The following is a 27265-nucleotide window of genomic DNA, read 5'->3' on the forward strand; positions in this document are numbered from 1 at the left end:
GCTCTCTCGCTCTGTTTTTCTGTGCAACAGAGGACTTGAGCGCGGTAAAAGAAAGTCACCCTGACTTTGAACAAACAGTTTGTCCTGACAGTGGCCTGCACATCATCGAGGAAATGGAGATTAACATCAAAGTCGGTGATATTCACCCCTGTGCAAACCTTCGGGGTTAAAGCGGCCCTCTACTCTTTGGATTGCCCCGCTTCAATTGACTAATGAAACTCCCCATTTAAAGCAGACGGAGGAGACTTTGTTAGAATTGCTTTGAGATAATTGATATATGCCTTAGAGAGATATATTGTTATTCTTTTGAGATGGCGCCAAAGCTGAAACTCATCACCTGTTCAAATAAATCTATCACATTCTTTTTCGGCGAGGAAATAAAAAACGCTCATCCTAGCGATGACATTGCCGCATTGCTGGTTTATTTAATAAATTCTGCTAAAAAAAAATCAGGCAAAGAAAAGGGCAGAGATGTTAACTTTGTGACAGATTGACTGATCTGCAGTGACACAAGACTTTCTTATTTTGAAAAGTAAAGTCTTTATGAATGCATACTAAGTGACCCTGAATCCACTTTGAAGGTTCTGGCAAGAGCTGTGGAAGAAGAAGAACCACGTCTGAACCCACCTCTCCCTCCCACTGCCCCTCCTCCTCCAACCATCTCGTTCCGTCTGTTCATGTTGGCAAGGAAACAGATCTGTAGATTTTTTTTATTATCTAATTGGCCCAAGGTATCTTTTATGACGAAAGTTACAGATTTGATGAAGTGACAAAAATAACGTTAAATTTGACACAATTAAAAACATAATTAGCAGTTATAAGTTACATTTGCAATTTACAAACGCATTTTCCAATGATGGAGGACTCCTGATGTATGAGACTTGTGCATTAAATGCTTTTACACGGTACCATGAAGCAACTGCTCAAACAATAAATCATTTGCATTAAATCGTATCCTACTTTGTGAAAAAAATCTTACATTTACTTCTCAGCAAGACATTGTGTTTATTTGTAGCCATATTTAGAAACAATGAATATTTTGATAAGCCACGAATCACCGTAAAACAATTTTGTCCTTCTAAAATTGTCCTTCTGGCAAATCTATTTAAAACAGACAAAAAAAAATGTGAAACTCATCATTTTTTTTTAAAGTTCTGGAAAGATATGGCAACTCTTTCAATGAGGCTGAGTGCATTATTCATTCAAATGAGAAACGGATAATCCCAGGCCCTTGAAGAAAATGTCTGTTCATTTTGGCTTAAAATTGACACTGATTATTCTTGTTATTATTTAGACTTGAACCGTCACACTTCTTGAAATCATTAACCCAGTCTGAGTGGTTTGAAGGATGATCGGGACACAGAGTAGGTGTGTGCAGAAAAAAAACGATGACCTTTGTTTTTGTTGTTTTTTCCATTGCATCAGTTGCAGCATCCAGTATTTTCTGATTCTACTTTAAATATAAGACGGGACAGAGATGGTGAGGGTTGTTGTTATTATGTCAGTGTTTGTGTGTTCCCTATAAATACAAGCCAATACTTGGTTTTGCTTGGAACAGAGCACGTTGGCAAGTTGACTCAAAGACCAAATAAACCCATCCAATAAAAAATACAAGAGAAAAAGTGACCAAATAAATGCTGTTTCTGCTGCCTCATGGTTCTAACGAAGGGATTACTCACTACTCACTCGACTATAGCCAAAGGACGGACACATGCCTGTGAGGGGGGGGGGTAACACGACAACCACTAAACAGCAACAAGTTTTACCTTTACAAGGGCTTTTTTTGTTCGACTGTAGTAAACTTAATATATGCTACCAAACTAGAAAGAATATATTGTAATTTCTGCACTTTAGTCTTTTAAGATCCCTTAAAAGTGTACTCTCCCTGCTGAATGGGAGTGGTGAGGATCTTACACAGGCAACATGCACGCTGCAGCGTTGGAGGTGGATGGGATTCTTGACCTATATAAAACTGGACGGGTGGGCTAAATTTAGCGCTGGCTAGTTTTCACTGCGGACACATGTTAGAGCATCGTACTGTAACAGCGGGGAATGCCAGCTTTACAAGCGACAGGGACAATCGTAACGTTATATTAGGGTCAAATGAGCGAGAACCAGGAGTGACTCAGCAGCACTCGCTACATTTTGCGACTGAAGGACGGACTCCATCAATAGTCGACACTGGAGGCCTCGTTTACACAGAGCCGGACAGAAGCACCAGGGAAGCCTGAACTCAGCACACACTGTGTGTATGTTTATAGTTGGTATTTAAGTTCCGGAAATAAAAAAAAAAAGGATGTTTGGTATGGAAACCAAGTACATTTCATTGGCAGTGTGCATGAAAGGCTGAGGGAGGATAACATTTCCAAGCAAAAACTAGCAGATTTATCCAGAATACACCCGTGTGATTAATCTCTACAACATGAACATTTATGTAAATGTATGTAAAATGAAAACCATTTTGTCTGCTGTAATACATCTGCAGTAATCAGAATAGGAACTATGTCGGGCCAGGATGCCTACTTATAGATTTGTTTTAACGCGTCACATATTTTCCAGTCCCATCACACACACTTCTGTATTCTTGCATGAGGAGAAGTGTCTTCACACTACATTTGCTTTTATGTTCGTGCTTAACCAGTGTCAGAAGCAGTCTGGGATAATCTGTTTTCACAGACAAAGCAAGGTGGAAAAACTATGCAGAACAGAGACATTTTTTCAACTAATCACATTAATTCTGGCTGGCGCTCAAAACTATGTGGTCGATGACTGCTGTGTGCACAGCTTATGCATTTATGCAGAGTTTTAGTAACGTCGGGACAAAGAAGGTGATGAGAAAGCTGTTGAGGCAGGAAAAAAGAACTGAGAAAATCCCTCATCAATCGTTACATTTATTTACCAGCCAGAGTAATCTTCACAGATATGAATCTAAATGGATGTTGTACCGTACACACAAAGAAACACGTTGCATGGATATTCCATTTGGAACTGGGAGCAGAAGCTATTGCATGTCCAAATGAAGAAGATAAAATCACATCATCCATTGAGATTAAGATGAACATCTGCTGTTGTGTCAGGAAGTGATTGCGGTTGAGGTCAAGAAACCTCACCTCCTCGCCTGTTGTGTGGACCACCTTCTTATAGACACCTATCAAAACCCCAGCGTCCCAAAAGTATGACTGTATGTGCTATGACGGCCAACTCTAAGCATGTATTTGTACGATTTTGTGCGTATTAGAGGTCCATATTTCTGTAATCTTCTCAAAGCAACTCACTAATCCTAGTTTCAATATACCATAAATTACCGTGTGTCCTGTTGGAACTGCTCAACGATGTTTTTTTTATTTAACCACCCAGAATATATAATAAGGGGTACTGGTGTTTTGGCACAAAATCAAGAGCACAGTGAACAACTCTTTGCTTTGTGCCAAATAAGGAAAAATATTGAGATTAAGGGCGCAGTGTTACAGGCCAATATTTGATAGGTAAGTTAGGGCGTAACTTGATCAATAAAACCTTAAAACCATTTCTGATAGCAACAGGTTGACAGTGTGAGTCTGCTAGGAGAGGGGAGAGCAAAGTTATAGAAGCCTAAACTACTGAAATACTTGGTTGAAAGAAATGGTCTCGTCTTTGAAGTGTTACTGAGATGATGAAAGCAGAACCGTGGGTTTACGTGTTTGTCTAAGCTCAGGTTTTTAATGGAAATCTGCCATGGTGAGTTATTGGCTGAGGATCAAGACAGTTTTATACACACGCCAACGGTTCTTATTAGCACTAAATCACGATTTTAATGTGTTTACAGCACAGTGTCCCAGTAAAGACGAGAAGTGTCAAAAGGTCTTGATCTCAACTCCATCGCATCCAGCTGTGTGTATTCTAAGTATGAAGTATGATCACCACCCAATCAACATCTGAGTGGCGGCATTGCGAGACAAGGAGCAAAAATGGGTTTGACCGATGCAGAAGATTTGGGACAAACTAGAAAAGACGAGTAATGAGTCAGAAACAGAGAGAGCGCCCAGAGTCACCAGGGCTCCATAATTATTTTTCGACAAACTGTAAAAGAGCAGAGAAGAAAAAAAACAGCCTCCTTTCATCTCTGTCAAACTGCAGGTTTTGTTCTGTAATTGCGGTTGAGTAAGAAGTCGACCAACAGCATCGGGCGTGAGCTTACTGGAGGGCTACAGGTGATCTTTCATTTTCTCATTTAAAGATGGTAAAACTTGGCTTGATGAGTTAACGATCGAGGCATAATTCAAGGTAATTATTCAGGCTTTCGAGTCGTGTGTCTTAATAGACCAAAGCGAGGCTTGGGAACACTCTTGTGGTGGTTGGCATCAAAGACCGGAGAGAGAGGGACACAGCCAGGCCTGGCTCAGCCAGAGGCCACAAATTCCACCTACAAAGACTTGAGCCGTGGCGTGCGACTGTTACCTGCAAAGCGGCGACGGGGGCCGCGTCGCGGTGCTCTGCCGCCACGATCCCGGGGGAACCTGACCGAACCGAAGCCACCGGGGGAATCCCTCCGCGAAGGAGCCACTAACAAGCCCGTGTGTGCGTTTCCCCACACGACCTCCATCCTGGGATTGAAGGGGATGCTTCATGCAAACAACCTCCGTGTCCGTCTGTGTCTGTGCGCTGGAGAGGAAGGAGGATTGTGTTTACCGGTGGTTTGCTTTGGAGGGCAGTAGTGCGGTGGCTCGTGTCCGGAGAGCAGGACTGCAGCGTGTAGGCTGATGGTGACGCTGCCACTGTTAACTTTTCTCCGGTTCTGTAAAGAAACTCTGAAGAGGGAGGAGCTAAAGGCCATGACATCGAGTGTACAGTGGCTTGTCGGGCTCGGCCAGATGTTCATCCGTCCATCTGCACGTGCATGGACTCGGGCTCAACCACAGCAGCTTTGTTGTGAGCTGAATGGGGAGCATCGATCAAATTCAAATGTCGACGTATTGTATTCTCTGTTGCCGAGCCTCAAGTGTTTGAAGGTCATTTCTCTCGATTATTTCAAATAGCTAAATGGCCCGCCAGCATTTTCCAGCTTCAAGCTCATGAAATTCCTGCTTCCAGCACTACTTTGCAGACGTACACAAACATGATGAGGAGTAAACTCTGGAGAGGTGGAGAAACAAAGGCTTATGCGGCCTTTATTAGCCTTTAGCAGCCCTTATTGCCGTGTCCCTGCTTGGACATGGTTCCCTCCGCTCTTCTTGGCAGCTCCACTTACTCCATTCACCTCTGGCTGCCGCTGCGTCTCGTGTGCATCGATGAAGAAATGAGGAGGGAGCAGAGTGATAGCTCTGGAGATTGGCTTGTCGGGTGAGAAGGTGAGGTTAAGTAGTGGGTAGCTATCAATTTAAAGAGGCCCAAAATATGCTTTTCCTCATTTCCCCCAGCATATATTTCTGCAAATACAAAAGGTCCGCAGAGCTTGATCTAAGCCCAAAGGGGCTCGCTCCCCACCTCAGAAACGCTTCTTCAGAGCTGCCTGAAACGGCTGGAAGGAATTCTTTTAATTTCTTAAGTTTACATTGTGAGTCAAAATGTTACAACTTTGCTCCCCCGTTGCTAATGCAGAGGCCAAGTCTTTTTCCTTCAGTAAAATAACGGCGTAAAGACACTGCTGCTGTGAGAGCACTTGAAACGCAGCAAATTACACGCTCCAGCAGCACTGGAGTTTTCAGCTTTCGGGAGGTTAAGTCACTTTAAAAAACACAATAAAAAAGTTCAGCCCACCTCTGCTAAGGAAAGCCTTTTAAAGGCAGCACAGACCCCGTCTTTGGTACAGGCAGCTGGCATGCTGCTCCCGCTCAGGCTGCTGCTGTTGTGCATCGTCAACATGCGTCTTCCTATTTAAAATAACACACCGAGCCGTTTAGGAATTTTAACTTCAAAGTAATGGTGGATGTATGTGCACTGCAAGAGTAATAACATGACCTCTGTGCTTCCACCTTTCCTGGACACAAGAAGAAAAATCAAAAGAAGCCAAAGCTTTAGTAAGGATTCTTTCTTTTTTTTTTCTCCCACTGTTGAATTGTTCTCTTTTTTCTCCAGGAGAGTCCAACAAAAGAATAAACCCCGGGTACACAAGTAAGACGGAATACCTCGGTGCAGAATACTTTTACTGGGTTTTGGCGTCACAATACAGATTTAACCTTACATGAAGAATCTCAGTTCCAACAAAGACAAAGATGGCCTTCAGTAGAAAAACATGAAGGCATTTTAATGGAGGATTTGGCCACATCACTAATGCCATCCCCTGGGCTGTTTCTATGTGTGTGTGTGTGTGTGTGTGTGTGTGTGTGTGTGTGTGTGTGCTCTTTTGCTTACACACACACACACACACACGGAACAGAACCTAAGTGACCATTTATGTAAATGCAGGTGAACAACATAATAGGAATGCACCCAAGCAACATTTCCCCGCGGTGCAGCCCAACTCTAAGTTTACTCCAAACAGTGTCAACACTATGAGTCAACATGGGCCTCTTGTTATGGTTGTGGGGGATACATGTCACAGTGGATATGCAGCCTGTGTGATTGGACAACAACAAATCCAAAGGGAGAGAGTTATTCTGTTTGTTGAGATGCTGGAAAGCGAGCCGGAGACTCTGGAAATTTCCCGAGGTTAGCGGAACACCAAGACAAATACGCCATGAGAATGAACCTTTTCTTTGTCTGTGAACTTATTTCCGCCGTGATATACCGCACATATTAGTGGTATGGAATAAAAGTTGTGTTCAAATGAGTTAATTATTGTATAATTTATACCTTGAGCTCCATGTATAATCCCATGATACCAAATGGGAAAAAATTGGGTGTGAAAATAAGCCAAAATGGGCTTTAAAGCTGTCTTGTACCCTAAAGGGATCAATGGGGGTATCATACACGCACATATAAAAAAGAAAATCACAAGAATAATACATGTGGGAAAAAACGCTCATGCTTGTTCATGTTTGCTATCGACATGCATGGTAATATAGAAGCAGCCTGTTGTTCAGCAATGCACCCCTACAAGAAATAAAAAACCTTTGACGCCATTATATGCCAACAAATGGACACCGCATTGCATTATTAGGGATGATATTAAATAGCAAGCTAGCCAGGATATTATGATTGACCTCACCTTCTCCGGTGCACATATTTGAATCAAAGCAAAAGGAAAGATTGCATTGCTCCGTTTCATCGTTCCAGCTGGGTGTTTGAATGATGGCACACAACAATTTAATCTCAGAGCAAAAACAGACAATGGCACAAGAAAAACAGAAACCTGTAAGACATGAATTTATACACCTCGGCCCCGGTTCTGTCCTCATTATCATCTTCTCATCTTTTAGACAAGGACTTGGCATGAGCTGTGCCCCCAGCATGCCTCAGCCCCACGTTGGGCCTAATTTATGGAATCTATCTCCCCATTGTTGGCTCATAACACATCTCATTTTCACATCCCTTCGACCTATATGTTTCATGCTGCAAAGGGAGCTATGGGAAGCAATGAATGATTGGACCGGACTAATAGATCTTACCGGGTTTGAAATTAGGTTAACAGAAGGTTTTACTGAATTTAAATTAGCCACAGCACGTAATTAAGAAAGCTAGTCAGTGTAATATGCTTTTTGCCCCTATTCTCCTCTCAGAGTTGAATTTTGATTCCATGGTGCTGCATGGTCCGACTTTTAACATTTTCATATTCTGCCCATGAGCTCTGATGCCTCGGGGAACGCACAGAATATGCAGAAAAACGGTGCGGAAAATAAGTATTTTTTAGTATTGATTGCACACAAACACAGAGTTTCTCTGCCTGCAGTACACATATAGATAGATCTATACATGTATCCTGCATGCAGAGAAATGTGTGCGTGGTCATCCTTGTGTGCGGGCTTGCATGCATGCAAAGCGATGTGAATGTCTATCCGCATTAAACACATTTTATTCAACGAGGCCCATCTCTCACAGGAACACAGACGTGCACGCAAACCTGCTTCCAGGAGCCTCTTCAATGTGTAAACTACAGATTAAACTGTTCCCACCAGCCATCCACTGGAAAGACACAGCCTTTAAGTGTGCCTTGGTCTGCTGTACTGCTACAGTACATGTGGTATATTCATGGATAACATGGAAACACCATGAGTAAATATGTTCACGTATTCAGTAATTACCCTCCCTATTTCATTGTTTTCAATACTGCTCTGCTTTAAATTGAGCAGCTTACGATTACGCAATAAACACTGGTGACATATGTGAGTGTGTGTGGCTGTCACACGGGGGGGAAGAAGAGTCACTCTGCAGAGTTGTGTAATTAGCAAGACTGCTTTACGTTTGGGAAACGCACTCATATGCACACAACACTCATTGGATCACCATCTGGCATTTTAACGTCATGCCGTTTACAATATTTACATTTAGGATTCCTCTGAAGGGTTTTTGTGACTTATGCAACCATAACCACCACAAGCCTAACCACAACCTTCCACCAAACCAAACCTTACCTCAACAAAACCTACTTACTAAAGGGACCACCCATCCCAAAGGGTGGGAGGGGGGGGGGGGGGGGGGTAACGTCTGCACTATGTGAGTGTTTAAAAAGACAAATACAAGTACACAAAATCCCATACACACACTTGTTTTCTTCAGGATAACTGCATCGGATATTTGGTCTTTCAGGTTCGGGCGGAGATACAAAATCGCAGGGATACAGAGTCACAGAGAGGTGGCTCTCTCTGGCTAAGCGTGAGAATTGGGACAGGGCGATAGTGGGGGCTCCGGGGTGGTAAGATCTTATTATCATGATAGCGGGCTAAACGGTCTGTGGCGGGACAGAGAAGTCACAGAGACAGTCTATCCGAAGGGAGGGGATGAATAAGCCATGAAGCCAGGCAGCAGAGGCACTGGTCTGAGTTAATGTAGCCTTGCTATGGTAAACCTCTGATGCACACGCACCCACGGACACACGCACACACACATACACACAAGCGCACAAATTCATATCAAAATCAAATCTCAAACTGTGCAGCAGAACTGGGTCACGGAGTGCCTCTCCTACTGAGAGCATGAAGTTTTACAGATAACAAGGAGAGCAAAAGGGGAACTACAGCCGGATACCGAGAGGGCAAGAAAATGAACGCAAAGCGTTCAGCACTGGAAAGTGTGTCAGTAATTTGGCACACACACGCCTTGACCCTATATACATAATGTGCAAGCGAATACACTTCTGTACATTGTATGCACATTTTCATACTACCTATTCTCCCATTCATACAACACTATATTTATCTGTGGTTGGGTGAGGGAGGCTCACCTCCCCCCTTTTTTTGGAGATAATAATCTTTCCACCAATGTGTATACATAGCATGCATTATTGAGGGACCTCTGCAGCGCTGACATCCTTCCAGCTCCTGTTGCACAGCGGTTGTGTTGCTTGTCCCTTGTCCCCGTTTTAACCGTGCTAGATTTAGAAATGTGCGTGCCTGCAGAGCCAAACTCCACCCCGGAGGAGGAAGCAGGTACAGCACTATTTTCAGCTTATTCAGTAAGAAACGTCTACAGAGCTTACGAGAGGGGAGGAAAAAACTTGCAAATGTATGCAAATGTATTTCTCACTTGAGATTGAAATAAAAAGCAACAAAATCGAGAACAAATGACAATTTGAGAACAAACCAAAGAAGCAGAAAATCCATGTTACATTGCTATCATTAGCCCTAACGCTTAAATACAAACACTACAGTAAATGGTACGGATTATGTGAAGTATGCATTTGTGTTTGCAAAAAGCAGACAATTGAGAACCCCATATTTATATGGTTGTATGACATGGATATGATTGTGATTAGTTACTGCATAGTAAAGAAACGGTTCTGATGGTTTTGTGATGCGTCACCCAGCTACGACGTGGGACCACATCTAGGTACAACAGCTGCGTCGTTCTGTGTGAATAATGGCCACGAGGGAATCCGGCAAGGACTCTGAATCCATAAAACACACCGCGAGAGATTTAATACACGCTCCGAGCAGCTGATATGCTGCACTATGGGACGGCCTGTTTGGTGTGCAGGAGGGTTAATTGTGATAACTGATAGAAATAACAAAAACAAATGAAGGACTACAGAAGAAAATATTATATGGTTTTAGCAACCCTAGTGTTGAACATATTCTCATCCAACAGTCTAAATTGCACAGGAAACAAATTTGTTAAGTGTATTATTTTTTGGATAAAAATAACAAGTGACCACAGGGTTGACGCTCATTCCACTCTTAACTTACAGAAGAGTCATAAGGCGAGCTTGAAATGACTACAAAACGTCATAACAACATGAATAACATTTTGTTAAAACCAGTTTTCTTAATTTGATGAATTAGGAGTATACAGTTTTCAAAGAAACTACTCAATTCTAAATCCAGCCTTCTCTCCTGTTGTATCTTGTGTGCATTCGGCACTGCTTTTGTTTGAATGCTGTTGATTCTGATTCCTTTTGCTTGTGTGAGTACTTGTGGAAGATGGCATTTCCTTAACCTCTCTTCAAGGGCTTATGGTGCCTCTAAAAGCCAAGACTGGGACTGAGTCCATCAATCTGACATTCACTCATTCAAAGTGACCCGAATCAAACTCGTCATGCCTTAAAGGAATCAAAAACCAACCCTAACGAGTGCCACAAGGAGGCGGGCGTACAACCTGAGAGAGGAGCCGAAACCAAGAAAGAATCGATGGGAGAAAAAGAATGAGCTCAGAGGTGGCAAACGCCAACTCCACCGAAAAGGGTCAAAGCAAAAGCTGAAGTCACATACGCACACTGCCGTTGGTCAAACACCAATTTCCTCTCCACATATGCCCAGCACCGACGTTAATCTGGCGAGTATAAAGAGAAGTCGGTCAAAGTCATATTGGTTTTCAGATTCACACAGAAAGGAGCCTCGCGGGGAGTAAAGCGGCCCCTCGATCCCTCTGCCGAGCAAAGAAAACTCAAACCAACGGTCTTCTTGCAACAACTCACCAGGTGGGGATTAGAACACTGGAGACAAAATGAAGCATCCGTCCCTCAACGCGCTCAAAGAATGGCCGTCTCGTCCGCGTCAGTGCCGCAGCGTCCGAGCTGCTCGGCCAGCGGAACTAATTTTGCACCGTGAATCACGGGCCCGTCCACAGGTCACACGGCCCGGAGTGAACTGCACACGCTCCTCTACTCCAGTGCGTTCCCAGCGGATGAACCAACAACAGAGACAGCATATTAAATCAACAAGATTGGATTGACACATTGAGCTGCAACACCGGCAGCAGATCCTCAGGCCACGATGACTTAGTATAGTTTTCCTCCCACTTTCCTTTTCTTTCCTTCAGATATTACCTCAGAGCCATTTTCTGGACAGCCGATACTGCTAGCTGATCGTGTAGCCTCTAGTATGTGTAGGTGGAGAACACTAGTAAGTAACTAGTAATAATAACAGCAACCTGTGAATACTGAAGCAAACTTTTGGCGTTTTCAAAAAAACTTGTTGTTAAAAAGCATTGGTAGAATTCCAAATATTATAGGATGACTTTTTGTTAAAAAAAAACTACTCAATGACAAAAAGCACCCAAAATAGTGTGACAACAGGGGAGTAAAGTGACACTTCTCTGCTGTTCAACAAAAGAACAACACCTGCATGCCAGTTTGCATACAAAAAAAAACAAATGTGCAAACACACAGGGGTTCAGCGCGGTGTTACTACTCTTCATGCAGCTCATAGAGTCAATCATGGGAAACGCAATTATACCTCGTGACATGGGATCACCTACAGGAAATGAAAAGCAAAACAATAAGAGTAGAAAAAATTGCCCAAGGGGAATATTTTCAGACACAAATAGGAGTGTGAAGAGAAACGGACATTTGGTTGTACAACATAAACTGGAGAAATAGAGATCAGTTACTTGCTGCACTCTGTATGCAAACACACGCCGGATGATGAAATATATGTTGGAATGCACTGTTGTTGAGTTAAACCAAATCATCAGGTTGGTAGAGCGTGTCCAATGCAGTGGCAGCCATGGCTGTAGCAAGCTGAAGTACGAGTCCTGACCCCTGTGTGATTATCTTCTTTAAGTAAATGTAAGACTGTCTTTCTGCACCTGAATTATGTTAAAGCCGTTTAAATTGGACAGCTATTAATAAGAAATTTATGTGGGGTGGTGAAGGTGTGCAGGTTGAGGTTAGTTCTTGGAATAATAATTGAATCAGTTGCCTAGTTAACTCGGTTGAGGTTAAAAGCACTGCGTAAGGCTTAATACCGGGGAAAGGCAAGGAAGACCTTCCTGAATGCTGCCACCAGCCATGGCCACGTTCCCTCGACATCTGACCACGGGGGTCAGCAGCAGAAAGTCCAGTCCTCCTATTTGAGACTGGAGTAGGTTTATATTTTCCACAGCTGAAAGGTGCATATGGAATAGTTATAACTCACCAGCGCAAGCACAAATAAATTAAATAATAAGATGAATGTTAATGATAAAATATTTTTTTTACAAAGGAGGGGATAAGAACTGGAATTGAATGAGTAAAAGGTTTCATTATAACTGTAATGGTGCCTCTCACAGTCCAACAAATATCTAGCAAAAATATTTAACACCACTCGTAGATTGGATGAGGGGCATAAGACTATTAATTAAAAACACGTTTTTCATTTGTTTTTAACAGTGAAAACAGCATGTAGTAAAAGGCACGTAAAAGCAATATCTCCTTCTTTGTGAATGCAAAGAACTCAGTTTATCCAAACCAGGCCACAGCTATTTCCTAATTGTGAAATTCATGCACATGTTGACAGTAAATCCTCTCGCCAAAGAGCTACCACACATCATTTCACGCTTGTCAGACCTCGGAGGCCATTTCTTGATAGACACAAGTCATGAGTCCAGCACTTCATAAGGAGGACACACCACCAGGGGAAGTGCTTATCTGTTGCTTCTATCAATGCGTCCTTCAAAAGGCCAACCACTAATCTTGAAAAAATTCACCACTTATATCTTTGGTCTTCTGTCTTTAAGGACTAGTGCTCTTATGTAAGAAGATAAGAAGGAATAGGAAGTAAATATATACACACAGCTCTTGTTATTGCTTCTTTTTCTTTTGACTTTCACACCGTCACTTGACTGACTTAAAGTGGAGGGCACATGATCGCTCCGTACAGCAAAAAGGGTGCTCCTGTTTTAACAATCACACATAGCATAGACATGTTATCCTTTTCATTGCATTCATTTTGTTACCTGATCCTCATTTACAACAGAAACAGAGATGGGAGTGCTGTAGTAGTGCCGCACGCTAACACAACAGATTAACAACCCCGGCGGATACCGCAACATTCCGGAAGCTGCCGTTGGAACATGTACGTTTTTTTTCCCAACTCATCTTAGTTTGATTCCTGAGTTGTTCTGTCAGTTCTTGTGTGAGGATGCATAATGGTGGGACTCCGGAGTCAGGCTTTTATTTAGCCTTGAGGAAACACACAGAGAGATGAACACGGTGTGACAGAAACACGCACTCACCTGAGACTCAAGGTCAGTCGTTCATCTTTAGCCCTCAGCAGCTCGCCGACTGAAAACGTGGCGCTGCCCAGGAAGCTGCTCTGTACAGGCGGGGCAGACAAGAAAGGAGACGGGCGGTTAACGCGGGGCAGAGCACTTCTGCAGCAAGGAAACGGATAAAAGTCAAAACAATATGAAAACATCCGCCGAGTGACACTTTGGGACTTTCTGATGGTATTGTAGAGGTGTTAGAAAAAGAAAAAAAAGAAAATGTGTTAGAATTTAATGTCAAGACCTGTGGTCTAAGAAGTCTAAGATGTGAGATACCACATATATGTGAAGATGTAAGGCACTCGGGACATCTCTAGTGCGTTCCGTTCACCTTGCCCCCCCCCCTCCTTCCCTCTTCTTTCTCGCTGCCCTGACAACTTGTGTTTGCTGCAGGCATGATGTGAGCACGGGGTGTGAGCACACAGGAACTGGGTCATGGAGGTAGACGTAAGGGATGAGCCCATCAATAAAGCAGAGAGAGATGATCTACATTTGTACAAAACACCTGCTCTCACATTTCCTCAACGCAATGCACAGATGTGTGCACATCCTCACACACACACACTCCTGCACCTGTAAGTAACAGCGTTAAGGTCTAAGACTGTGCCAAGGACACGAGCTGCTTAGAACAAAGCCAAGGCCCAGTGTTATGTATAAAGGTGAAGCAAAATGTTGCATTAATTAAACTATCCAGAGCCTAATTACACTCTCCTGCGAGTTACTCATACAGTGTCAATTATGGCCCTTTAGCTATTAAATTCAGATTTTTTAAAGCATTTTTATTGGAAACCTTTTACAATAGTGATAGTTTTGCTAAACATAGTGCATAATGGTCATGAGTTGAGGTGTTTCCTGTATTGAAAGCGAACCCACACACTCACTACCCTACTCAATATTCTACTCACCACACACAAAACAGAGGAGACTTTTGAAATGAATCACCATTGGAGGCGAGAGTCCCGACCTCTGCTGCAAGTAACAATTGTTTTTCATGTTAAGATAATCTGCAGAACGTTTTCCTTGCTTCATTGATCCAAAATGTTGTCTATGAAATATCCCCATTAGAACTACTCAGAGTGCAACATGGTACCTCATCAGTCTTTTTTTTTTATTGTGATCAGTCATTTATTCAGTCACAGGAGACCACCAACTCATTCTGTTGGGTCACAATATTCCCTGACTTCATGTCACCTTTCGTAAAAAGGTCTAATGAGAGGACTGGTCTGCATCCGTGTCACCAAATACCTGAAATTGAAGCCTCCAGAAAGATACTTTTCTAAAGAAACAGTATCATAGAGCTCACACTGAGTTACAACATCCAAACAAACAAGGGCAACGGTCACGTGAATGTGGCATAACTTAATATGAAGGCTTCTTCATGGCTGCCTTGACTTACTTATGCCAACATGCTCTTTTTGATTCACATTTCTTTGTCTTTTCTTCGATTGTTTGGCTTCCCTTTAACCTGTGGGCTCCTACCACAGCACCGCTCTCTCTCACTCTGTTTTTTTTTTTTTTCTTGTCCCCCGCATCGGATGGAAAAAAAAAAAGGCATCCTGTCTGCTGACCTTTTCTCTCAATCATTTCCTCCCCGATCATCTTCCTGCCCCCCCAAACCCTCCCATATGCTTAAGGGCAAAAACCCTGCCTCAGAGCCTTCCACTGGCCTGGCCCACTCACGGGCAGGCAGACACGGCGGCTCACGCATGCGCGCGCACAGCAGAAAGAGGAAGAGACCACAGCCAAGGTCTGTTAACAGAGCCACGACCAAAAGAAAAACACAACAGCACAGAAAACACACACTGAAGGGTTTTTTAAAAGCAGCTCAACATGATCAAGTAAAACACACAGGCATTATATTTAGTGTCATGTTGACACAGCACTCACAGCTATGTCTACCGTATTAAATTAAAAACAGCTAGGTTCCCCCCCCCCCCCCGGCGGGCAGCATTTGAGATGCACAACGTCATGCCCTTTAGCAGTGACGTATCTGTATGCCCCGATGACCCGCAGCACTCGGCTCAAAAGGCTATTACACGCCATTAAATCCCTACGTGGTCATTAGTCGCACGGCGCCACAGACCGTCGGGTAAATGGTGTCAGGAATCCATTCCGTAACATCTTTTTATGGCCCCTCACGATGAAGGCTTTAAAAGTAATGAAGCTCTGGAGACCGTCCTCTTACGCAAGATCAAAGTGACTGTGCCGCAGAAAATGAGAGAAAGATGGGGGCAAAGGGAGGAGCGGATGGAGAAAAGAAGACAAATGATGCTCTTCCGGGATCACGGAGGATTGATTACGATGGTCTCGCTCTGTTCACATGCTCCGGCTCGCTTTTTTTCTTCCAATCCATCTTTTCCTGCCCGCTCTCGCTCCTTGGTAAGGCCGGTTCTATCGGCCATGCCGGTTGCACGCCGCAAGACAAAGTTTTGACCCGTGCGCTCTGTTACCAGCTCACAGGACGCGGCGAAGGCATTTTTCCACACCTGCCTAACCGAACACAAAAAGTGATCTGAAAGGTCGATCGATCAACAGACAGAAAAACAGACGGCACCCGAGAAGGACCGCGCGGAGCTCATGATCGTCCCGAGCACTGGTCAGCGGTGTCTGTCCATCACTTGGCGGTCCAGCTCAAGCTGTAGATGCATCGATTTTCTCCGTGCCTTGGGTGACGGGGTGGGACACACTCGCATAGACACACACTAACTCTCTCGCTCCCTCCATCATTCCCTCGTTCCCTTTGCTGTCTCTCACTCCCACAGGCTGCAGAGCGTACCCGCAGGAGAGGACGCCAACAAGTGACGTTTTCTATAAATAGCAGCAGTGACAGTTTTGCCACTTGCTGAATAATACGAATTCATCCAAAATGTATGAATGCAAACCCGTGTATACCACGGAGGTTCAGTAGCGTCTACATGAATACACAGCTCCTTCACTACAATTAGTGCTTTGCAAATTGGCCTAATTAAGTCGATGGCGATGTCATGACACGCCATTTATACTTACATGCAAATGTGTGCACTCAGTGAGGTCTCTCAGACACACACACACACACACACACACCCACGTATACAGAATATATAAACAGACAGACACGAACATAGAAAAGGAACTCCACTTACGTTTGCGTTGCACACACACAATCCGAGCACCAGCGAGCGAGTAAGACAGTGAGGGAAGAGCTACCGAGATGAGGAGAGACTGAAATAATTTTTTTTAAAGTGCGAGGGACGAGAAGGAATGTTATTTGCTCGCTCTTCCTCCTAATGAGCTTCAGGGCGGTTCTTCCTACATATCTCCAGCCGGTCGTCGGTCAGAGGAACTCCATGGATTATGGGTTATAGTCACTCTTCAAAGGGCAGCAGGCGGACCGGCCGATACGGACACTGCAAACGCGAGAGACACAACACCCGCACACTGCAGCCTCCGCTGTGACTGAGAAGTGGCTGCTGGCGTAACCACTGTTGCTGCTGTGGCTGCCTTGACAGAGAGCAAGACTAGCGAGAGACAGAGAGAGAGAGAGAGAGAGAGAGAGAGAGAGAGAGAGAGAGAGAGAGAGAGGAGGAAGCCACAAGAGGGGAGGGAGTCGAGAAATACACATGCAGTTCGAGATGAAGAGGGGGAAGGAGGAGGAGGAGGGTGGAACAACACAGAGGAGGAAGAGACGGACCGAAAAGAAGCAAGACAGACAATTAATAGGTAGAGAACCAAGATAGCAACACACAGAAGGGAGGGAGCCGTAGAAGAAGAGAGAGAGAGAGAGAGGACAGAGACAGAGTTGTGTGTCACACGTCGGCCGCAGCCTGTGACTCAGAGAGCCAGCAGGAAAAGAAGCACTTGTCACGGCTACTTGAATTAACAAGAATTCCGACCACATGGTGCGAGGCACGGGAGTGCGCCTGCGACTCGGATAAACACTTCAAAAAACACACACTGACGCACTCGAGGATCACACAAGAGGCTTGTTGAAACACTCTTGTCGCAAAACAGAAAACCAATCCATCCATTTTGAGACACGGAGACAATGACGGACAAACCCACAGCAACTACCCCGCTGACACCAGGCTTAGGTTGGAAATGTCTGGGCTCGAACCCTCGGATTAAGCGGGGTTTAATTTGCCCGTGCTGACACAGGGGGATGAGTAATTCTGGCAGAACAAAGGACACACTAACACCGGCTCTTATCAGCGCGGGCAGGTACACAAGCAAACACAATGAGAAACGCACACACGCTTCAAACTTTCGCACACATGACATTCGTACGAGGCGCCCTGGAGGTCACGGTGATGACTCCCTAATGACGGAATCAGGCCGCGTAGGTGGAAACACCTTCCATTACCATGACGATTGACCACAGCACCAAGTGGAAGCCAAAGTCAGACATAAGGAAAGATTCAACAAAAGGCAGATTTCTCTGGCAGTGTAACGGTGCTGCTACACACTGCTACATTTTGTGTCCGTGATCACTGGTGCGTTTTTTTTTTTTCTGTACATACTCAAGACGCCTGCTGTACGATTGGAATTGTTCTGGAAGGAAGAAAAATTAAGGTTTAATAACAAAACAGACATACGGGGATCTAGGTTTGATTCATTCTTTTGAACTTAAAAAAAAAATGCCGTGTCAGACATATTTTAGAGCATTTAAGCTGTGAATTCCTGAAAAGCACACAGGTGCCGTCGGGGATGGCCGTTCGACACACGAGGCGCCGGCAGCCGAACGGGAGGGAGACGTCTGAGGCAGTGAAAACGAAAAACCCTAAGCATGCCTTAATTCCTACCTTTCAGCATTTCTTCCTAGCCAGCACTCACAGCTGGCGTCAACACTATCACCGCGGCACACATGCCCCACACATTATTCAAGGACCGTATGTGCATCTGTAGGCGGTGGATGTGTTAGTCGGTGTAAAGATCGCAGCAACAATGCTACTGCCGGCTCAGAGGCAACCAGGGATCTTAGACAACCAGACCCCCCCCCCCCCCCCCCCCCCCCCCCCCTAAAACCCAGACAGGCTCAGACAAATGCAGGCGGCCGTGTTCTCGCAGGATGAGCTGATGTTCTCATTCTCAGCTGTCCACCCGCGACATTCTCCTCCGTTTTTTACACGCGACTTGTTCGCTTCGCGCCTCTCCACCTTGAACCCGTTCCCCCGCAGACAGACCCGAGCTCCCCCACCTCTGTCCTTCCCCACCTATTTCTTCAATGCGTTAACGACAAGCAGACAGCATCGATAGTACCTTCTCCTGGGAATCTTCCGTATTGGCTTAAATATATGAGGCAAACGCGGTGTTATACCAGAATGTTGCTATAAACTTTACTTTAAAGGTCTCTGTAGACCGGGATCCTTTGCAAATGTATTTATTCTTTCAATCTTGAGCTCTTTCACGAGTGGATATCGTGAATATTAACGGGCAAAGAAGGGATTTCTTTTGATTTTTGCATCAACCCGGTCGAGTGGAAATATTTAAAAAATCTGGCAACATGTTGGTTCCGAATTCCGAACCAAGATAGAAGACTTTCTCAGATCTCCTTGTTTATGCTCTCACATGTCACAATAAAAGACCTAGACATACATGCTGAATGACGGTTCACCAGAGAGCGCTGAGCTAAAAGGAAGCCTAATAAAACCGCTTAGAGTAACTGAAAGGCGCCTCGGACATGAAACAAATCATTTTAAAGACCAGAGTTGTCTTATGTACAATGCAAATGCAACATTATCATTTCATGAGTTAGGATTTAGTCGAGTCAGTTAATGAGAGATTTCTAATCGTTCCGCGGTCGCTTCTTGTTTTGTACCAACGTTCTGTCCTGCGTGTGTAATGTGAAGAAGACTTACCGGGTCTAATAATAATGATTCGTGCTGGGATACGAAATACTTTGATGTGTTGGTCTGGTGGTTTCGGTGCCTTTAAATGCCTTATTCATCGTTTGTACTATTTGTGTCAGCTTTATGAATAACCTTTGAGATGTATCAAAGGCACCAAACGTTCTTACAGTAAAACAAAAAGCCCTCTGGGTCCGATTTAATATAAAGAAAACTTAACACGAATCTTTTTCAAGACTAGAAAGCTTAGCCTGGGTAAAATCATAAAAGTGGGCTTTTAATTGGCGTAGCTTTTCATGACTTAACTTTAGTGCTCACATAATTTAGGGATAATTCTTATCTCTCTTTGGAGTCAGACAAGTGTAAATTACCATGAAAACACACGCAGGGTGTATGAAAAATCTATATCTAAAGTAAATGATGAAGTGAACCGTGGGGAATAACAACAAGGGAATCATAGTGACGAAGAACTGAATCGATGTTTTAATATTTGATTGATGTTGAAATTGGAGCAACAATGGCGCAGTTTCGTCAATACTTCATTTAAGAAGTTCACCTGTGGAGTAATCAAGTGCCGCAATGACCAACCAACTCAATCATTATCTCACATCCCTATAACGCACTGAATAGCCATTATGCACATTTTGGTGGAGTGCACATGTACGACCGACCAGAGACATCTCACTGTGAATGTGGCGATTTTTCATCAGATAAGGTCCGAATTCATATGAAAAAAGTTCAACAAAATCTTACATCATCTAAAAACCGCAAACTGAACAAACCGATGTCCTTGAGCCTGTCACTGAACCACAAGCTTCTCCTCGCCATGTGTTAAGAGTCTGGCCACTATTGGTCTCTGAATGCATGTGTGAATGTTTGAAAGAGTTTGTGTCACAGAACCACTCGATAAATGCGAGCGCTGACAAGGCGGACTATAGGACTGAAAAAAAAAAGGCTGAACCGAAGGGTAAATACTCACTTAGAGGCGGGGATAACTCCTCTCAGGATTCCTTTCCCTTTCAGTCGCCCTACGCACAGAGATGTCAATAGAGCCACATGACGTTGCAGTGCCCCGAAAAGTTTAACAATCCTATTTATCACAACACCGTTTACCAAGTACCTCTGGTTCTCCGCGGTGGCAGGCGAAAATAACACTACAATGCAGCTGTTCAAGCCTGCTCTCACAAACATTCTTCAGCTTGTCAATGCTTGCCCCGAAAGCGAAAGCCTTTGCTTGCCCTTTATTGGCTTTGCCCCCTCCTTCTATTCCTGCTCCGCCTTATTGAATCTGGATTTGGCTGCAGTCCTTTCAGAGCCGACAAACTCTAAAGGGAACCTAAGGTTTTTCCCGACAGAAGCCTCCAATTACAACAGGGGGCACCCTGGAAAAATTGTCCCGCGTAACATTACATAGGAGATCAGATTTTGGTGTGCATTGTCCATTCATCTCCCGGACAAGGCTTCAGGTAGGAGAAAAAAAACTTGACGTGACGAAGCCTGCCCTTGGTGTCAGTGAAAAGCACGCCCCCAACCCTCCCGGCTTTGGTCCGTAAACTTTAATGTGCGACACCCACTGCAGGCTGGGTGATGAAAACCAATAAAGGCTCCTTCAACCCAGTCCGTAAACATGGGTGGTGGGTGGCAGGTCCAGAGCCTGCACAGCCCCCGCCACACCCCCGATACAAGCTTGATTACTCTATTTAAATTGGGGCACGGCAAACTTTTAGCCCTTTTTTCCCCCGCTGTCAGCAGATCAGACCGATCCATAAGACGTGTGCGCTTGCAACGTGCGCCCGTGTATTATCGGCCACTCAACCCGCCGGAGGCTGCGGTTAGCAGCTCCCCCCCCCCCCTCCTCCTCCTCCTCCTCCTCCTCTTCTGACGCCGGGGGTCAGAGTTCAGGCCTCACGAATGTGGCAACGAAAAAAAAAAGAAGAAGAAAAAAAAAAGGCCACGCTCGCGCAGTGGAGACACGGCGCGCACTATTGTTTTCATCACCCACACATCCTGTTTGTCACATCGTCTCCCTTCTCAGTTGGGGAGAAAACCTTTCTCACACAAACAATAGCTGAACAGAGCCTGTCATTTTGGGCCCGGCAGACAGGCACAGGGTTCTCGGGGTGAGTTCCCGCACATACCCGGGGGGACAGATTACAGGCCGTGTGCACTTTGCACTTCTCTGCTCTTATGTAACAGCGAAAAGCTGCTAGCTCACCCCCAGGCCTGGAAGGCTACAGGCAATGCTGGGTCGCTCTCTCTGTACTCTGCTTCCTTCCTATTGCAGACGCACACACACACACACACACACACACAGTAATAGCACTATAATATGCTAGCTCATGCCTGAAGTGTTTGATAGCTCTCTTTCTTCAGAGAGCAGGACTATAGGGGCTGTGAAAGTAAACAGCTCGGATCAAACCAACTCTCGGCTCCCTTTGAAGAGCGGGAGACAATTACGAAGATCAATGGTGCGGCCCAGAAGTGGTTAACAGCCCCGACGGGCAGACGGGAAGGGATTGACGCCCCGTATAATCTAGGGAGCGCGCTCCGCCGTGGCTCTCGCCTGTACAGCCCGAGCGTACACGTCGAAACACGTCAAGCTCAGCCCTGAGGATACACAGACCGCACCGGGTCCAAACACCGTCGGTGCAGATCTTAATGTAAAACATTTCGTCGGAGCAGACGGGGGTCAAAGGGTGGACAGTTTTTCATGCAACATTTATTTGACGGACTGATTTGCTGATGTGCGTTGGCACCAACCCGCTTTTACTATAGGTAAATGCTACATTGTGTTAGTAGAAAATAACAGGTCTCATCTGCTGGCACTGTGTGCATTTCAGGTTTTATATTGTTTGCAGCAACAGACTGACACGCCGCACTTTACCGAGTGTAATTTGTGGAGGTGAGCCTCAAACTGTAGCTTTTAAAAGCCGTGGCAGCCCACGGGCTCTCCCCCCCCGCCCCCCTTGAACCAGCTCGGCTGCCTTCCCGCCGGACAGCGCAGCGCCGACTTCGCACACAACCGAGGCCGCGGGTTCCGACGGCTCGCACCGCCTCGACAACAAGATGCAGGAAACAGCCGCCGGCACTTTGGTTCCCTGAGCTCCACGCAGCCGTATTAGCTGCTTTAAATGTGGAACAGTTGATGCGGAACCAAATCGAGAAAATAGCGGTTTCAACTAAACATAAACTGCTTATGTGAAAGTGGAAATTGTTCTTCATGGCCGTGACAGCGGATGAATAGATTCAGTGGTTTTGTTGTGTACACTCATGAATAGCACATCCGATTCTCCACAAGAAAAGAACGAGAAGAGATAAGATCAAAACAAATACATTTTTATTTCCTGGGGAGGGGAATAAAATGGCCTTTAAGATGTTTGAAGGCTTCCCACCCTCTGAGGCCGTACAGGGGAGGGAACAACGCCGGCGGATTTTTGATTATCATATAAATCCATCTGCGCCAACACAACGGAAGGAACAAAGCGGCGACGCGAACCCTTCTGCCTCACACTCATTTACTCTTCTGTCCTCCAGGGTGGGGCGAGGAGGGGGAGAAAAGCATTGTGTCACTACCTCCATCCACCAGGCCAGAAGGCGGGCCGCTGCACCAGCGGCGATACAATTTAATGTCCGCGTCCGGACAGATGGGGGAAATTACCGCCACAAAAGGCTGTATTATATCACAGTTAGATTAGGCAACTGTGGGGGTTTTAATCGCAGCCAGCATGACGGCACAGTGCGCTGGCACCCACGCACGGGGAAAAAAACACAAAAAAACCAAAAACGAATGCCGATTACCCTAAAGGCCCACACGTGCAGACACACACAAAAACTCACACACTGTACAAGCCCCTGGCCTGGCTGGCAAGCTCGTCAACGGCTCGGTTAGCCATGGAAAATAGCTGCCTTTACACACACGCACTTTCCACCAGTGCCTCTCAAAGGAAACCATTAGATTGCAGAAACCCGCGGGAAGCCAGGCAGAAAGGGGATTTTCTCAAGCACTTTCTCTCTCTTCCGCTGTCAAAAAAAAAAAAAGAAAAAGAGAAAGAAAGAAAAAGAGAAAAACTTACTCACTTACAGTAAGCTACTTTTGCCCGAGAAAAAGAGATTACAGTCAGCCAAGCGTCTTATTCACCTGTGACCCGTTAATTCATTCGGCTGGTAATCTGCTATTGCAGGTGACACTAACAATCAGTGATACGACGGGGGAGAGGGGCGGAGGGGAGGTTTCGGCAGCGGTGTGGCCTGGGCCTGATTGGTGGAGGAGATATTTGATTAAATTCTCAAATGAATAATGCATTATGGAATTGATCCGGACAAATCCCACCTTGAGGAGATTGGAGTAGGATTATACGGGGAAAGGTTTTGGGAGAGGTTATGACGGAGGGGAGGCTTCCTGGGAAGGTGCACTCCATGTTTGATCCATTTATATGCAAGTCAGCGGCACAGCGGAGAGAGGACGACCTGGGAGAAACCGGCACAGTAATAGAATTGTGTTCGGCAGAGCCCTAAAAGTAGGATGCAGATGTCCAAAACCTTTTCAATCAGAGGGCCTTGAGAACAAAAGAGAAAAACCAAGCTCAAGCTGTTTCTGTTCCCTACTTGTTTTATTTGCTTTATTTGTTCACAAAGCTGTTATTTTCACTTTCCTTTGAATTGCTTTTTGATGTATTGTATAAATGGAATGTTTTGTTCTGAAGGATTTCCGAGTTATAACTAGCTATATATACATTTAAAGATTATTAGTTCAGTTTAGTGTAGTCAGCTGCACTTTATTATTTTTATAATTTTTTTTCTCCAGAAAGTGGCATGAGGAGATTCATATCACTCTTGTATCTGTAGTGATAAAAAATGAAGCGGGCAGCAGCAGCCTGCTAAGCTTATCATAAAGAAAAAGGCAATTTGTTGTTTATACCCTTTGGCTTTTGTACTCGGTAAACAAATAAGACGGAACAGAGTCCTTTGTGGGGAACCACTGGGTTTATTTGCCTTTAAATGGAGCCGCGCTGGTCGTTTCCTTCAGTTTCCAGTCGAGGCACTAAGCTGAGATAATGTGCTGCTGGTTGCAGCTTCATAAAGAACAGACAAAAATTCAATCTTCTCATCTTACTCTCGGCAATATGGTGACTTGAGATACTGCTCAGAATGCTGAAGTATTCTTTTTCCTTGGTGCTTTGTTTCGTAGATTCTTCTTTAGCCGTCCTTTAGAATGTTTTTTATGTACACTAATATTGGTTATTCTTTTGTTGGTGTGACCTGTGTGGTTGGTACCCATTCCCTGGCTGAGGCTTTCTAAATCTAGATTTTCTCGCGCGTCATAAAAATACACTAATTGTGACTAAATAAAGCAGCGAAAATAGACTGTGTACTGGTGCTCTTCACTGTTAACATGTGGCCTTAACCTAAAAAGAAAGGGCGTCACACCACACCACAGCTACAGCACCAGACATCTGCTCAGTAGTTTTTATAAGTAATTATCCTCTCAGCTTGGATTTAGTTGGTTGCTTTATATGAGCTTGCACTGTTCCAACAACTACTGTATGTTAACGAATGACTGCTTCCACTTAGACCCAGAGTTTACTTAATTCCAAACAATTGTAAATTGTTCATTGGCACAATGAGTCACTTTTATAGAAGTGCGTGTCAACACGGTGGGAGGGACTATTTGGGAAAACAAAGTCATTGTTTGGTGCCTTCCAACAGTAAATACAGTAAACAGGAGTTTGAAGTGTTGTCGACAATAAAAACGATATCATTGCCGCGAAAAAGTGCTTCAGAAGGTCAGGGTTGGGGAAAAACTCTGGAATGTTTTCCATCACATCGCAGCAGCCGTCCGTGGGGCTTTGTGCAGTGTTACCCTGACATGGCACAGTGAGTACACAGTTGTCAATAAAAAATGCTTTGGGGTGTTTAAACTTTCCATTCTGCGGGGTCAGGGACCATTTATTCCAACTTAATTGTCATGGCTGGCTCCAACACTTTTTAACAAGTGTGCCCGAGTTAACAGGATTTCCTTTTTAATAAGAAAAAGCAGACAGAGCAGAGCAGAGCTTCCAAAGGCAATCTCGCCCTATCTGCACGGTTCCTCGTGTTAAAAAAGCACTTCAATTCATTGCTATGTCTAATCTATCCGTCTTATGAAAGGCGAATCCCATTCAGGTTTTGGAGGCTGGCCATAGGCGATATATTCTGAATCCATAACATTAAAAGCTGCCACGTGTGTCTTCAATGATGAGCTTGATTCGCAGGCAGTGCTCACAAACAAGACTTTACTCCTCCAATATCCGGTTACCCGGACATTTTCCAGCTCATGCACTTAAGGCAAAAGTCTCATGCAGAGGTGTTTCACTGCTGCTACGGAGAAAGCTCCACTATCTATCAAAGACGGTTGCATTTTCCCTTCTTGCCGAATATTCTGTCCTCTCACTATTGCTTGTAATGGAGCATGAAACACTGAGGCCACTTGTTAAAGACAAAATTAGAGGTTCAGTAATCAAGTGAATAATTAACGAGGCTTTGAAAGAAAAGGCATTTCTATTCAGCGATAGAAGTTGAAATCAAGAAGAATCTCTGAAAGAGGATTTCAAAAGAAACTGCGCGGTGCCTGATGAGTATTTACGCAGACAAAAGATAGTTCTGGATGTGGAGACGTAACTGGAAGTTCACCAATGTGTAATTGTGCAATCCATCAAATGCATCTTTGTTGCCTTCCTGCGTGAAATGTGACATTCTATGCACAAAATTAAGTGCACACATATGGGCATAAAATATGACCAGTTGGAATGGAAAGATTAAGAGAGAAGCCCTTCTGTCTACAGCATTTCACCTCATAGTCATGGAGGGTGCAGAATTTTTCCTACCCATTGTACTGTAGCACGCACACACACACACACACACACACACACACACACACACACACACACACACACACACACACACACACACACACACACACACGCGCACACGCGCACACGCACACGTTACCCCTCAAGTTTCCATTGTTAAGATTTGTCCCCATCCGAATGATTGCCAGGTGTCAAACCTGTCACCGTCAATGCAGCTCATTCATCTCTGCTAGGTTTTCCCAAAATGATTTCCAAAGTGATTTAAAGACAGCCAATTGAGCCAGCCGGCCTGCGGGTGAAAGCTTTGGTATAATCTGTTAACAACTTTAACCTGATGCTAAATGTGAGTCACTTATATTTGAAATGAGTGCATGGGCCCCTTCACGTGGCAGCCTGCAGTTTACATTGTTAGTTCATACGAGGCTGCCGATTGAGTCCCTGGACCCTGCAGGCCTAATCGGAAGGAAAAGGTTAAAGAGCAGCGCTTCACCGCTCCCTCATTTTCACCTCTGTGGTGCTCTATGGGCTGACTCGTAACCCCAAACCCTCAACTGCACTCAATGGAGCAGTGGCCAACGGACCAGCATATCTGCCTCATGCAGCAGGTGCTTGTGGCTATGGAGGCCATCCATTTATCTCTGGGTTGTTCATTTGATCCCTTTAGCAAGACAGTGATACCCAGGATGCTCCTGGTGGTCAAGTATGATGGATGGTTAAATGGCAAATTACTAAAGAAGTAAAGCGCTAAATAAGTACTGTTATTAAGTAATGTTTTCAAAAATGTGTCAACCATAAGTTGCATCAAAAAATGAAAAAAGAAATATTAACAAAATTGCTCTTCACAAAAACAGTGGCTTATCGTAAAAAGACGGCGTGAATACATTTGCTTTCATCTAACAGGAAGACATCAAAGTGATACGACAGGACAAACTCATGTATTGATTGTCTTTTTGACATTTTAATATACTGTGTTGACAAAGCACCGATTGAACAAGAAAGTATGCATTTTAAGCATGGCATACATCCACTACAGCAGTTACACCCGACTCATGCAATGGA

At 44.6% G+C, this 27265-nt stretch overlaps 1 protein-coding gene across 6 annotated transcripts in view; it reads right to left on the minus strand.

Moving 5' to 3' along the window:
• inpp4b (inositol polyphosphate-4-phosphatase type II B) overlaps window positions 1–27265 on the minus strand; it is a 150296-nt gene that overhangs the window by 44898 nt on the left and 78133 nt on the right. For 4 of the 6 annotated variants that reach the window (XM_062564552.1, XM_037472885.2, XM_037472886.2 and 1 more), the window contains one exon: window positions 13507–13586. Coding sequence is in view for 2 of the 6 variants with exons in the window: in XM_037472885.2 (XP_037328782.2) it covers window positions 13507–13586 (80 nt within the window). In the remaining 4 variants the exon portion in view is untranslated. Of the gene's footprint in view, window positions 1–13506; window positions 13587–16658; window positions 17043–20337; window positions 20542–27265 lie in introns of those variants that run through there. The other 2 variants (XM_037472892.2, XM_037472891.2) reach the window with 2 other exon arrangements.

This window comes from Pungitius pungitius, chromosome 9 (genome assembly GCF_949316345.1).
Source record: "Pungitius pungitius chromosome 9, fPunPun2.1, whole genome shotgun sequence".
Taxonomy (NCBI): Eukaryota; Metazoa; Chordata; class Actinopteri; order Perciformes; family Gasterosteidae; genus Pungitius; species Pungitius pungitius.